General features: G+C 41.6%; 1 protein-coding gene across 1 annotated transcript in view; it reads right to left on the reverse strand.

The window, feature by feature from the left end:
- The window catches only part of WDR36 (WD repeat domain 36), a 42543-nt gene extending 32787 nt beyond the window's left edge, over positions 1–9756 (reverse strand). The window contains exons 1-5 of the mRNA XM_041752979.1: positions 9378–9756; positions 7149–7176; positions 5467–5567; positions 3844–3961; positions 1830–1962 (exon numbers count right to left, since the gene is read on the reverse strand). Of these exons, the coding sequence (XP_041608913.1) occupies positions 1830–1962; positions 3844–3961; positions 5467–5567; positions 7149–7176; positions 9378–9530 (533 nt within the window). The 5' untranslated portion in view covers positions 9531–9756. The remainder of the gene's footprint in view (positions 1–1829; positions 1963–3843; positions 3962–5466; positions 5568–7148; positions 7177–9377) is intronic.
- Positions 9757–15300: the final 5544 nt, after the last annotated feature.

Consider the following 15300-nt stretch of genomic DNA (forward strand, 5'->3'; position numbering starts at 1 on the left):
ATGTTAACTTATTTAATACTCAAAAAAAAAAAAAATACAAGATAGATACTATCACCATTTTTCAGACACAGAAACTAAGAAAATTTATGTGACACAATCAAGCTAAGGTTATATGGCTAACAATTCAGAGCCCAGACAGACAATTCCAGATCCAATGCCCCATGCTGCTAGTAACTATTAGACTATACCAACTCTGTAGGAAATAGAAAAAAAAAAAGAAAAAAAAGAAAAAAACATGACTAAAATCCATTTTGCATTACAGATCATAAAAAACCATCATACTCTGTAGACAGATCTCTAGGAAAATATTACAGAAAGGATTATAACTGTAATCTTGTTACATATTGTATAACTTGTTATATATTGTATAACTGTATACAATATAATGTATCATATATATGATATAATGTATCATATACATAATGTTGTAGAACTGCTGCATGACAGTAGTGATGGTGCTCTAAATTTCAGAATCAAGCCACAAATGATATATAAGTCCTTGAAGAAACAGATATTCTGAAATTATATCAATATTCAATAAAGTATTAAGTCACGTAGTAAATTCAGTAAGTGGGCACAAATTAGTTTACTCAATGATTATCCAAGGGATACTTAATGCATAATAGTCTAAACATCACATAAAGAGTCTCAACAGATAACATTAGGGGCAGAGAAAATATCTCTCAGTCATTATCACTGAAGCTGAGCACAGAGTAGATAGCCAACGTTATTTGTTAAACTAAAAACACAGATTTAAAACTAAGAATTAGGGACGCCTGGGTGGCTCAGCAGTTAAGCGCCTGCCTAGAGCTCAGGGTGTGATCCTGAAGTCCTGGAATCAAGTCCCACATCAGGCTCCCTGCATGGAGCCTGCTTCTCCCTCTGCCTGTGTCTCTGTCTCTCTCTGTGTCTCTCATGAATAAATAAATAAAATCTTTTAAAAAAAATAAAAAATAATTTTTTAAAAAAATCTAAGAATTAGGATAAACCTCTAATAATTTTTTTCCTTTTCAAATTTATAAGGGCTTTAAAAAGAACAATTTGGGGGGATCCCTGGGTGGCGCAGCGGTTTGGCGCCTGCCTTTGGCCCAGGGCGCGATCCTGGAGACCCGGGATCGAATCCCACATCGGGCTCCGAGTGCATGGAGCCTGCTTCTCCCTCTGCCTGTGTCTCTGCCTCTCTCTCTCTCTCTGTGACTATCATAAATAAATAAAAATTAAAAAAAAAAAAAAAAAAAAGAACAATTTGGATGGTAAGTATTTGTTTTTTTAATGCTATACAAAAACTGAGCTGTCACTTTTTGCTCCAGATAAATGTTCAAGTAAGAGGCAGAGGTTACTCAAAACCATTTATCTAGCCCTCTAGCTAATTTTACCAATAATATAATAATAGATGTCCATCAAGTTTGTGGTTGGTAACAAATGTACTTTTACCCTAAAAATGATTCCTAAATGCTAATACTAAATTAACACTGACCTACTTTGGCTTCTTCAAACTTTTCAGTTTATTGAAAACTAGATGCTGTCCAGCATAATTATTTTCTTAACTTACCTTGCCAGAGTCTTCTCTATAGCTATACGGACTCTTTACAGCAGATTAGAGCTCTAAGTATATACTTTTCAATGGGTATTATGAAGCTGCCCTGTGTCAGGACCATGTGCCACCTTTCACATGTCATGAGTAACAACTCCAAAAGCAGATATATTTATTGAAAGCCCTTCAAGTAAACATATAAAGTCAGAGAGAACTGTAAGACTTAAGTACGCATTAGGGAGTAATAGATAAGGATAAGATGGGAACCACTCACGTTATATTCTAAATAACTTACTTGGATTTTATATTCCACAGCTGTAGGGTTCCTTGTTCACTGCCAAGAAGTATTTTATTCAAGTAGGTACTTGGGTGCAAAATTGCAGAAATTTTAAATACTGATTTATCAAAAGTCAATTGTAGGTATTCCTCTACAAAAGTAAAAGTTAAAAATAACGTAATTATTTTTCATGTACCTGTATATTTAGTCCTTAACGTAAGTCTACCATATAAAAAATTTATGTCCTAATATAAACCAAAGACTTATATACTAACCCATTCCCACATTCCTTGAAAAAATTAAACATGATGAGGAGCAACTTGTAACTATAACGGACTGTCAAAAAATTTTTCTAAAAGTTCTGATATCAATACTATTAAAAATTTCACTTATTGCTAAACTGGTTTACAGGAATAAAAAACAAGGATTAAAAGAAGTGACTTTAGGGATCAGCTTTGCCATATTTCTAATTTGATCAAGAGGCAGAGTGAATATTCTAAGTGAAGTGCTTGTATTGTACTGAGCTCTCAAATATCTAGGGAGATTGACAGACCACTCAAAGATGTAAAAAGAAAGAGGCAAACCCTGGTGAAACTAAGAATAGTGCTTTTCAAACATTTCCATAGAGCCTCTAATAAATGTGAGAAAAAACTTACAGCCTTGTGGAGTAGAAAATAGTAAATCCAGTCATTTTTTGAAATCTTATCTATATTTAAAATTCTTACGTGTAAATTTTTATTCCTACTTCATAGTTCATGCATGATAACTATTTTTCACTGAATTTTCCCCAAAATTTGAGTATCAAAGGTAAATTTCACTTAATTTTTAGTTTAGCACACTGCTTCACTTTCCCAGAGATATTTGTCTTCAGTTTAAAAAGCAAAGAAAATGATGAAAATCATTTAAACTTTATAAGATCTTTGCCTCTATTTGCAAGCAATTTTACTTATAACCAATATAAATAGCTCCCTGAAGACACTGGTTCAATGCGCTGCTCTAATAATAAAAAGCTAGCACCAGCAACAACAGAAAGCCTCCTGGACTATAAGAAACCAATTCTCTGACTTTATTAAGACCTCTTAACACCCATCTGCACAAGGACTACTTCAGGAATTCTGCTCTCTTACCTGGGCAAAGACAGAACAAAGAAGGTCTAATTTGAAGAACATGGATTAACTCCCAGGAGAGCAATTTTTACTAAAAATATACCTCATAGAACCATGGGTTAAACAAGAGGTAATATAAGCTAAAAAATATAAACAGATTTTAAAAACATAAAAGCTTGAATTCATGGGAGAGCCACAGTCCTTTACTGAGGAAAGCCAGGGATATTTTAGGGATAAATTCTTTGAGGGTTAACACCGTCCTACAGACATAGCTCAGGGCCACCGTAGAAGAGTATCACAGTTAAAGGACATGGATTCATATTCTCAGAAAAAAGATGGGTTCTTTTCTTCAGATTATAGGATCTTAGTTTACTACTATAATCTCCTTTACTGAAAGTTGAAAATACGAACTAAGAACATATACCAAAATTCACTCCACAAAGAAAATAATTAACATGTCCCTAAACTTGGAGAACTGCAATAGAAAATGTTTTTAGCTGAGAGAAACACATTAAGCAGATTATAAACGTGAGCTCACTGGCTGACTAAAACTTTATGCATTTTTTTACTTAAAATCTTTTTCCTAATACACATTAAAAAGTCTGAATTTTTTTCTGATTACATGTGAAACCTTTGACATGGAAGTTGTGTTTACATACCTTTTTTTTTTTAAGATTTTATTTATTTATTCATGAGACACACACACAGAGAGAGTGGGGGCGGGGGGCAGGAACACAGACAGAAGGAGAAGCAGGCTCCATGCAGGGAGCCCAACGCAGGACTCGATCCTGGGTCTCCAGGATCAGGCCCTGGACTGAAGGTGGCACTAAACTGCTGAGCCACCTGGGCTGCCCTACATACGTTTTTAACTTTAGCTATACATATACTACCCACCAATTTAATGCAATAAATTAGTTCATTCTTACCTTCTGAATATATGTGCCAAATAATAATAACGCTGTCGGTATCAACCGAAATAACATGATCCCCAAAAGGTTGCAAAAGACGGATCTCTGCCTTATGACCCTTATAGGTGTGTACTACCTACAATGTCAAAGTTCAAAAGAATTTCATATTATTACTCATTCACCATGTAGTATTATTCATATTAACCAAAAACATGCTAATCTTAAAGATGCTCATGCTGAGAAATGAGGTCCAACTTTTGACTGTCCAAGGTTAGATTAACAAATAGCAAGGAACCAGGCATTTTCACCTGCTTCCTCAGTCAGTCCAATAATGAGGAGGCATGGAGTAGAAACACCGAAATGAGACCTCTGAGCTTAGGGAGGACGCCTCCACATAGCTGGGTCTTTCACCTGATCCAACCAGCACAACTCCATGCATCCTAATATAGTGGTTATGTTCTAAAAGGCTGACCATTACAGACTCCATCACCACGCTGGCTTCCAGATGATGGGGGAGATAGAGCACTTCTTCTGCATAGCTTTCTGTTTAGACAGAGATCCTTATCTTTACAGCAGCTACATCCCTCAAGAACTACAGCCATGGATTCAGTTCACACCAGGGTCCAGAAACACTATTTCTTCTCCTTGTCCTTCTGACCCTAGATTCCTACAGTTAAGTCTCTGATGCCTTGCCAACCTTATTTCCCCCGCCCTCCTCCCTTCTCTCTATATATAGAGAGGGGAAACTACAAACTTGAGTACGGGGGGGAGGGGGGGGGTGCGGAGCGGAGAAGAGGACATTTTCCCCGACTCTCTAAAAACCCAAACAAGTCCCATTAAAGCACTCCACAGGTAAACTACCTCCCTCTGCCACAGACAGTGATGATGGAGGACTCTGGGAACAAATGTCAGTCCAAGTCAGGACTTCACAAGTACAGTGATTCAATTACTTGGCTATTTAGGCAGCTCTACTACTACTTTCCCTTTCATTCTGGGCCACCAGAGCCAGGTCATCTCTCAAATCAGTTGTTTCAGGACAAACTTAAAAGCCAGCTGATAAATTAAGACTAGAAAAGACCAGGGTATGAGAAAGAAGCTAGTTTTCTCTCCACAGAAAACAAGCATTTGGTTCTTAGAAAAGGAGTCATGGGTTGAGTTGTTTATAATGAAAAAGTCAATCCACATAAAACAGTGGTATAAATATGAAACTCTTGAGGGAAAGCATTTTCTTTTTTTTTTTTGTTTTTTTTTTTTGTTTTGTTTTGTTTTTTTTTGTTTTGTTTTTTTTTTTTTTTTGAGGGAAAGCATTTTCAAAGGCATTTCCTAAATCCTATTTCAACCCAATATACAAAGTAGAGAGCTCAAGAGATGGGACCCAACTGGGCAAAAGTTTGAAGAAGCTGCCCAAATAATTCTGATGTTCATCCATGACAAATAAAACTGAACTTAAGCACAAGTTTTAACTAATTTTGAGAATTTGATGAAATCAGCTTTCTCCTCTTCCAGAAAAATAAATGTTTACATTAAAAAAAGTACATGTCCAGAATGTCCCAGATGAAGAATGCCAACAATAAAGTTTCTCCTACTTTTATGACAACTATTGACTGCAAAGGACAATTTAAATAGTTCAGTGATACAAACCTCTTTATTACGGGCAAATGCAGAGAAAACATTCCCATAAGCAGCAAAGACTAGCCTCCCATCAGCTGCCATACAGCAGATATCCTGTGGAAGAGAGTTACCTAGGTAAAGAGAAATATGAAATAAATATGAAATTTTAAGATCTTGGCACAAATAGAAACCTCAATAATACACACAGAACATTTTTCATGTCTATAATTTTTTAAAAATCTAAATGTGTGTATATATAAGTAAAAGCTGAGAATCAGGATAAACTTGACTTTAATGCTATTTTATGCATCTAATATTAACTACCAGATTGAGAATATAAAATCATCTTGACCTTCCCTAAGAGAGTTAATGTATAGGACTTACAGACATAAAAACAATCCTAAAGAAATGAGAAGTTTTTTGAGGTTCTATGAAAAAATATCCTCACTTAATATAAAAAAACTGGCAGACAGTCATCCACCTTTCATATAAATGCCTTCAGGAATATCAAACTAACACTCAAAGAAAATTTTTAAAGTTAATCAAAACCTAGAACACTATTTAACTTGATCTTTTGGAAAAACCTCAGAAAAACTCTATGATACTCTACCTTCTGACCTTAAAGTGAACAATACGGTATCTATTCAGTCTCCAAGGTAAATATGCCTATCATCTCTATCCATTTCTCAGAGGATGTGATTTTTTCACTCTTCTCTATCATGCTCACCCTGGCCTTTTCTTTTTATTACCTGTTTTGGGAAGAGAGTTAAAGATAAAAGATTGTTTCAAGTATTTTTCATGCTGCATATTCCACTTCCCAAATACTACTTTTATAAGTTTATTATTCACTTTGTATTCAACTTAAGTTACAGTGCCCTTCTTTGCCTTTTATAATCTTTTTTAAATTTCCTGTTTATCAGACTTATAAAAATCCTGTTTCTGTTACAGTGATCATATTTGATGGTAAAACTACTCTCTCAGCCCCAGCAAGCCCTTTATTCTGTTCAATAGTTTTCAAAAAAAAATAAATGCTCCTTCTATTGGAAAAAATATCAAAATGGAGGAAAAGGGAAAACTCTTCCTTACAGTAGAAGGAATAATGGAATCAGAAAATCACTATTTGGTAATCATCATTATAATACCTGGCTCCAGCAAGAATCATCCCTAAATGAGTAAAACTTTGAAGAGTAATAGGGTATTGATCAGTGGATCTTACCACAAGATACTTATTAATTACAACAGCTAAAACTTTAAAATGGAGCCACCTGACAAATGTCACCTTAATAAAATGATCAGTTATCACTGCCAGGAAAAGAACTAACCAACAGCATATGCCTGCTGATACAATTCACTGAGAATTCTGCATTATTTCTATGTTCTTCTTGCCACAGGGCATAACCTGAATCTAATCATGAGGAAACATTAAAAAAGTCCAATTGAAGGACATTCTAAAAAAGAACCCATATTCTAAAAGTGTCAATGCTGTGAAACACAAATTTAAAGACGGAGACAGGACAACTAAATCCAACATATGATCCTACCCTGGATTCTTTTTTTTCACTATGTAAGTTTATCAGAACTAAATACTAGATTTCTTATATACTCTAAGTCTTAAATTAATGTCAACATTTCTAAGATTTAAAAAAAAAAAAAAAACATTTCTAAGATTTTTAAGACACCAAACGTATAAATTCAAAAGAGTTTACACTTACTCACTGCAACCAGACTAAGTTTCTGAACCTGTTTTAAAAAAAAAAAAAAAAATTAGAATGTAATTGCTTTTGTTAATGAAAACTGAACACCTGAAAACTGAAATATAATCTCATACATAAGTTTGCTATGCTATCTTTCGTCAAAAAGACACTTACTGATCCTAATTTTTCATTATTAGAAAAGCGTATTTTTTCCACTATTTCATCAGGAGTACTAATGGAAAGTATAGGCAAACGTTTTCTATAATGAGTCATACAGTAAATATTTAGGGCTTCATAGGCTATCTGGTCTTTCCTGAACTGCTAATAAAACATGAAAACAACCACTTATAAATAAATGTGTATGGCTCTATTCCAATTATGAGTACAGAAATTTGATTTTCACGTAACTTGTATATGCCATGACATATGACTCTTCTTCTGACTTTTTCCCCAGGCATTTATAAATGTCAAAACCACCCATCTCTGAAGCACAGAGCTCGGAGGGGTATAAATGGAAATTCAAATCCCAGATCTGATAGGATCCTAAGATTGAAAAGGCCCTTGGAGGTCATATTAAATACCTTATTTTTTATTTTTATTTTTTTAGGATTTTATTTATTTATTCACGAGAGACAGAGAGAGAGGCAGAGACACAGGCAGAGGGAGAAGCAGGCTCCATGCAGGGAGCCCGATGTGGGACTCGATCCCAGAACTCCAGGATCATGCCCTGAGCCAAAGGCAGATGCCCAACCACTGAGCCACCCAGGCGTCCCAGATCTTATTTTTTAAATGAGGTAGATGCAAGTCTCCATCCCATGACAAAGCTTAATTACACTGCATCCTACTAGCATGCAAATTTTACTGGGGGAGTGTTAATATTAGAAAAACACCAACATACCTGTAAAATAAATAAAAATGTCAGGAGTATACAAAAACAAATGGTGGGCAGCACTGGCTTGCAGGCTGTAGTTGGCTGACCCCAGTCTTTGGTTACTGACCCAGCAGTAGGACCTGGACAGTTACCGGAACCACCCCCCGCCCCCCTCCTCAAAGTCCTCAACTATAAAATAAGAATTAAAACAGACTTCTGCCTTATGGGGTTATTAGATTAGCAGTATTCTTGTGTAAAATTTGTGTTGAACAGTTAGAAAGGAGCTAGTCATAGCTAATGCCCAATAAACCTCAGCTGCCATCACCAGCGCCACCTGCACGGTGGGCATGGCCCTCACTTTCCTCTTCCGCTACCCCAACCAGCTACCAGCAACCACCTCTTCTTACTAATAACCCCTTTGCTTTCCACAATCCTTCAAAGAAGGATTGCAGCTTGGTTTCCAGAAAAAGTACTTAATTGACACTGGCTCGGGGCACCTGGGGGCTCATCCGGGGAGCGTCTGCCTTCGGCTCAGGACCTGACCCCGGGTCCTCGGATGGAGACTTGCATCCGGCTCCCTGCTCCTCCGTCTGCCTGCGTCTCTTCCTCTCCATCTCTGCGTCTCATGAATAAATAAATGAAATCGTAAAACAAAGAAAAAAAAAAACCCACAACACTGGCTGTCGGCCCCACACATTTATTTGCAGATAAAGGGAAACAGCAACAAAGGTGATTAGGACAACTGACCGAGAGAAGTTAAAGGAGAAAAGCCCTCAACTCACAGGCAGGAGGGCCCGGGGCAGGCACCTTGATTTCTGAAACGTTTTCGGGATTTACAGCAGGGCGCTCCGGAAGGACCACCCGTATGGTAAAGAGAAATCGCTGCCGGGCTTAGGCCAGGAGGCTGGGGGCCAGACACTGCACGTGGGAGGACGGACGCAGGGGGCCTCGGGGAGGAGGGCCTCCCCCTCCCGCTCTCCCACGTGGGGGCCTAATCCAGCCTGGGTCAGAGCTGCACAGCCGAGTGTCTTACGAGTGTTTCTCGTGCAGAACTCGGGGTGTGTGTGTGCCCAGGATCACATGTACACCTTCAGGACACCTTCACAGGTGTGAGGAACAGCCGTGACGTCACGGAACCGGGTGTCCCCGTGGGGTTCCCCCGCGGCCCCGTGGCCCGCCTGGGCCTGGCCGGCAGCACGAGGAAGGGAGGCGGGCTGACAGGGCGGGGGGTGCGGGGGTGGGGGGAGGGGCTGACCGGGGAGGAGGAAGGGCTGACCCAGGGCATGGAGGAGGGACGGGCTGACCAGGGCAGGTGGGTGGGGGGGAGCGGGGAGGCGCGGGGTCCCGGGCAGCGGGCGACGCGGGCGGCCACTCACGTCATAGGTGTGGAAGCTCTTGCCCACGCAGGTGGTCACGAAGAAGCGGCGCTTCAGCGCACTGAACCGCAGCACGTGCGCGACGTCGGTGCTGAAGAGCCCCAAGGCCCGGAACCCCGCGAAGAGCGCGCTGCCCGCGCCGCCGCGCTCCATGGCGGCCTCCGCGCCCGGCCCGGCGGAAGCGGCGGCCCGACCCCGCCTCGCGCGCCGCACCGCACTTCCGGGGCCCCGGCCAATGGCCTCCGCGGGGGCGGTGCCCCGTGCGCCCGACAAACCGCTCCCCCGAGCGCCCAGGGCCGCGCGACCTGGGTTCCGCGCCACGGCCCAGGGCTGTGCCTCCGCCCCCGCCGATGGGAGGGGTCGCGCCGGCAGCGGGCGGTCGCGGGGGGCCCGACACGTGCAGCCACGTTAGGGGCCTGGTCACACCTGCGGAAAACCGGGAGGGAGGCCGGCGCGGGCGCTCAGCGGAGCCTCCGCCCTCGGGGTCCCGGGATCAAGCCCCGCGCCAGGCTCCCGCGGGGACCCTGCCTCTCTCTGGGGGTCTCGGGAATAAATAAATAAAATCTTAAAAAAAAAAAAAGAAAAGAAAAGAAAAGAAAAGAAAGAAGAGAGAGAGAGAAAGAAAAAGAAAGAAAAGAGAGAGAAAGAAAAAGAAAAGAAAAGAAAAGAAAGAAGAGAGAGAGAGAAAGAAAAAGAAAGAAAAGAGAGAGAAAGAAAAAGAAAAGAAAAGAAAAGAAAAGAAAAGAAAAGAAAAGAGAAAAAGAAAAAGACAAGGAACCGAAGTGCCCGGAGATTACCTAACCTGTGGAGGGTCGCTTACTTGACGGTCGTGTAGCAGTTTGAACTGGGGTCTGTCCCACAATCACATTCATGTTCTTTAACCTACATCTGGACAGGAAGGCAAAAGTCTAAAAAATGAGAGTTATCCTGGAAAATCCAGTAGTATAGGGATGTACAGGAGCGTGGGCACAGTGACAGATGATGCAGCACAGCAGCGAGCTCTTACGGGGCGGGTGGCAGGCTGATGGCTTAACTGGGTCAACAACGGCCCCAGGTCGCCCCTTCCCATCAGTGGGCTCCCTTAGTTGCTTGCTCTTCAGCTGCCAGTGACCTGTGTGAATGTGCAGTGGGAGAAAGGACCAGGTCTCACTCTTTGCTTAGAGACGCCCCCCAGTTAGAATACAAGAAAATGTGTGCATAGTAGACCGTTGGCAAATGATCATTTCCAATTTGATTCAACACACTAGGGCTTCACAATATTTAGGTACATTAAGTCTACAGCTGTGCTATGTAGTCATTTCCAGCTTTTTAAAAAAGGTTAAATAGGACGGTTTCTGAGTAGGGTATATAACAAAGACCATTTCTTTTTTTTCTGAGGGTGACTCCATGGATGGCGACCACCAGCCTCCAAGATGGCCCTGCGTGATTCTTACCTCCTGGTATTCAATGCCCTCGTTCCCTCTCACACAAAATAGGGTTGGTTTGTGTAACCAGGCTGGGTCGTAAAAGACGATGAAGGTATGTGGAGGCCGAGAAAATTAAGGCCATTCCATCTCAAGTTTAACATTAGCACAAGTACAGCCATCTCAGGCCCCTGTGAATAAGAGCTGAACTTTACAGGAAAAACCGCAGAACGCCCTTGACAGAGAGTCCTATATCAGAAAGAAGAGACAGAAAGTCCTGTGTTGGAAGGAAAACAGATCTTAAGAAACTCCCCCACCCTTTCCCCCATATCAGAATGAAAAAAATTCCTCCACCTGAAAACCCCCTAGACCAGCCCATAAAAACCCAGCTGTAACCTACCTTGGGGTCCAAGTCCCTGCTCCGCTGTGTTGGGTATACTTGGACCCAAGCTCGAGCTTGTTAATAAACCCTCGTGTACTTGCATTGGTGTCGGCTCTTTGGTGGTGTCTCGGATTCGCAATCTTGAGCACAACAGATGAAGACAATTCAAGATGTTGACTTGCTCCCTTTTGGGTCAGTTGCTCTGAAGGAACTCAACAGCCGTGTTGGGAGGATACTCAAGGAGTCCCACAGAGGGTTCCGCATGGCAAGGCATTGAGAGCCTCCTGCCACCCACCAGGACACCTTGCTAGATATGTGAATAGAAGCACCCTGAGGCCAGATCCTTCAGCCCTCATCAAGCCTGTAGGCTTCAGATGACAGCTGCCTTCTTGACACGTCTTGACAGCAACCTCACGCTACAGGAGAGATATATCCAAATATTTCAAAAATAAGAAACTAATTTTCCTAAGACTCTCTTGTTTCACCCCCACATCCTCCCCACCCTCCTAATATCCCTTATATCCCGTATTGGTTAGAAATGTCTGGGTCAGAAGCATAGAGAAGCAAGCAAACTTTAAAACAAAATGATTCTGCCTCATCCATGAGGTGGGGGTAAGGGCTGAGAATGCTTACAGAACCAAAGGAAAAATTAGAGAACCATGCTTCAGAAGAACAGGAGCTGGACCCACTCCTACTAACGTCTTCTTTTACTCTCCTTGCCCCCACGACTTTGAGTCCGCTCCGTTTGGATCAGGAAAAGGAAAATGTAAAGCAGACATCATATTCACGAGGTACTCTTGGTAGTACTCTCTTGACTGTCAAGTGTCCTCTGTCTCATGCATCTTGACCAACTCTTGATCTAGCTCAAGATCCTAGGCATTGCAGTCTATTATGACTAGTTTTCCCCCCATAGAATTCTCCCAATGAGAACTTTTTTTTTTAATGTACTCTGACTCATCCTCAAAATACAAGATCCTCAAAACACAAATCTTGTGTTTTGTTTAGGTAGGCTTGGGGTGAGCCTACAAAATTCTACAGCCTAGTAGACCGGGAGTAAATCATCAGTCTCACTTGCTTGTCCATACCCTTAATCCCTATAATTTTTTGGAGAGGGCACATCATTTAGCTTAAGAATTGCAGGCACTGGGCAACGCAGGTACCCCCTTCTTGGTAAGGATTGCTGGGGAAACCACAGCTCTCCCTACATCTACAAATTCTTTTTAAAAGAATCCTCTAATTACAACTGTCTTTCTCGGGTCGTGATCTGGTTACAGTCTCTTAAGCAAGTCCTCAATTAATGACTTGCAAGGTTTCCTTAGACAGGGAGAGAGAAGAGTTACTTGTTCCCAGCTTTGAGACTTTAGAAGAAGTTTCATGCTGTAGCAGATTGAGATTCCAAAAGTGATGGCAACACAATTGCCCATCCTTACACTCCTACGAAAATGTGATCTTGACACTACTACTATCCAGTCTTGGTATCTTTATCTCCTCCCCTTTGAGCCTGGTGAATCTTTTTAACTGCTTTGAATAATGAAGCGTGGTGAGCATGTGACTTTCAAGATCGGATCATAAAAACCCCTTGCATTCCCACCTTGCTCCCTGGCGGTGCCCACTGTCAGAGCCAGCCTCCATGCAGAGAGAAAGCCCAAACTCGTGTGGAGAGACCCTGTGAAGAGCGTGGACAGGTCCTATGCCCTGTCACCAGCCGTGGTCGCAGCTCACAACCAGCACTAACTACGAGGCGCGACAGCTCGGATGCCTCTAGACTGTTTCAGACCGGGGGGGGGGGGGGGTGCTGAGCCACCCCCAGATTTCTGCTCTCTCAGCTGGCCCAGCATCTCTGCTGTGCTCTTTCTGCACACAGGAGCCGTAACAGGACACGGTGTGTGTTCCAGAGTGGCTTATCCTGCAGCGGCGGTGCCTGGGACACTCGAAACATCCCGTTACCACATTCAGGCCGTGGCTTAGGCTCTGTTCTCTGCGCAGCGTACTCACCCCTTCCTTCTGGATAAGAGTCTCCCTTTTATTCCAAGCCCAGCTCAAGTTCTCCCTCCTCCACAAAGGCTTCTATGAGTTTTTCAGCCCGTAAGAAGCTCTCCTTTCTCTGAACTTCCAAGTATCACTTCCTCCAGTGCTCGTTTTCTGGGACAGATACACACTCTCTTTCCCTTCTTTTTTTCTTTAAGATTGTATTTATTTATTCATGAGAGACACACACAGAGAGGCAGAGACACAGGCAGAAGGAGAAGCAGGCTCCATGCAGGGAGCCCGACGTGGGACTCGAACCCGGGACTCCAGGATCACGCCCTGAGCCGAAGGTAGACACTCCACCACTGAGCCACCCAGGGATCCTGACAATTTCTAAAATTTTCAATCTTACAAGAGCTTTCCAACCAAAAACTACTTCCAAAACCAGATTGATAGTAACAAGGGAAAAAAAGACGTTGATAAAATTTATGATTATTTACTTACATCCAAATATTTCATAGGAAAATCAGATTATTCTTGTACAAATATATATTACAATGTTCTTTCAAATAAAATTCTTTGGAATACTTAATGACAAAGAATGATCTCTCCTCCTCTGTGGGTACAGGGTTGAGAGAGCTCCTTCATCTTTGTCTAAGCTTCCTTCTGTAATATAAAAAGCATTCTGGGGGATCCCTGGGTGACTCAGTGGCTTAACATCTGCCTTTGGCCCAGGGTGTGATCCTGGAGTCCCAGGATCGAGTCCCACTTTGGGCTCCCTGCATGGGGCCTGCTTCTCCCTCTGCCTGTGTCTCTGCCTTTCTCTCTGTCTCTCATGAAGAAATAAATAATCTTTTTTAAAAAATGCATTCTACATTGTTGCATTTTAAGGCTAGACTCTGAGGTTTTATTAGTTAGCATTAGCAACACAGAGATGAGCTATAGAGGTCAATTTAACTTGCAGAAATAGAGTTGAATATGATTTCTCTTTTTCTAGTAAAAAATTCATATATTTTTAAAAGATTTTATGTATGTGTGTATGTATGTATGTATTTGAGAGAGAGAGAGTGTGAGCACATGAGCAAGCATGACCTGGGGGAGAAGTAGAGGGAGAGGGAGAGAGAGAGAGAGAGAGAATCTCAAGCAGACTGCATTGATCATGGAGCCTGATGCAGGGCTCCATCTTTTGACCCTGAGGTCACGACGTGAGCCAAAATCAGACTGAACCACCCAGGCGCCCCTAAAAGAATGTTAAAATTAACACTATTTATGGAAAACTGAGAAAATACTTTTGCAGTAGGCGGTTTTTCATACCAACTGGTTAAGAACAGTTGAATGTTCTCAACAGTTGAAAATAAAATGCTACTTTATTTTAACAATGTGATGTTGTGTTCTGACTCAGTACGAGCAAGCACATCACCTACAAAGGCAACATTATTCATGATTCCAAATTTCTCTTGCAATATTAGTTTTCATTCACTGGCACTAATTGTCAATTTAATGTAGATGTGCTCAACGTAGGTATGTATTGCAGCAGCACAACAGTGTGGCCCAAGTCTGTGCCACTGGTGTGGGTGGAGTAGTGATTCTTGACGAGGGAAGCCAGGGAGACCTCTATTGACTGACTTTGCCTTTGAAGTTTATAGAGGAGGGTTGTTAAGAAAAAAAAAAAAAAGCCTGTGGAGAATACAGGCAGACTGCAACAACATTGATTCATTTTGTAATATGATAATTTTTTTCTTTTTATCTTTTAGATACATACAGAAGTAATGGGGTGGGGAGAGAAAGCAAGTGGCAGACACCAGATAGCTCATCTATCTGATAGCTGCTGCCACCGCCAGTTCCATTTCTGATACATGACAGCCTTTAAGGAACAGTTTGTTCTTGGGACACAGGTATTTAACTTTCAATTTCAGTTTAATTCATGTATTCATTTACCTGGCATATTTACTGAGAATCCACTATGTATTAGATATTGTTTCAGGATTAAGTGTGAGCCATACTCCTAAGATTTCACCAGGTCTTCCTCAAAGTCCACATCCATGTGATCTATTTACTCCCAATGACTCCACCAATTTTCCTATCCAAGATATCTGCTCCAAACAGTCTAAATTCATCCTCAACACAATCTGAAATCCCTTACTGTCTCCTTCCTCAGAAGAAGCTTAAA

This window comes from Vulpes lagopus, chromosome 4 (genome assembly GCF_018345385.1).
Source record: "Vulpes lagopus strain Blue_001 chromosome 4, ASM1834538v1, whole genome shotgun sequence".
Lineage (NCBI taxonomy): Eukaryota > Metazoa > Chordata > Mammalia > Carnivora > Canidae > Vulpes > Vulpes lagopus.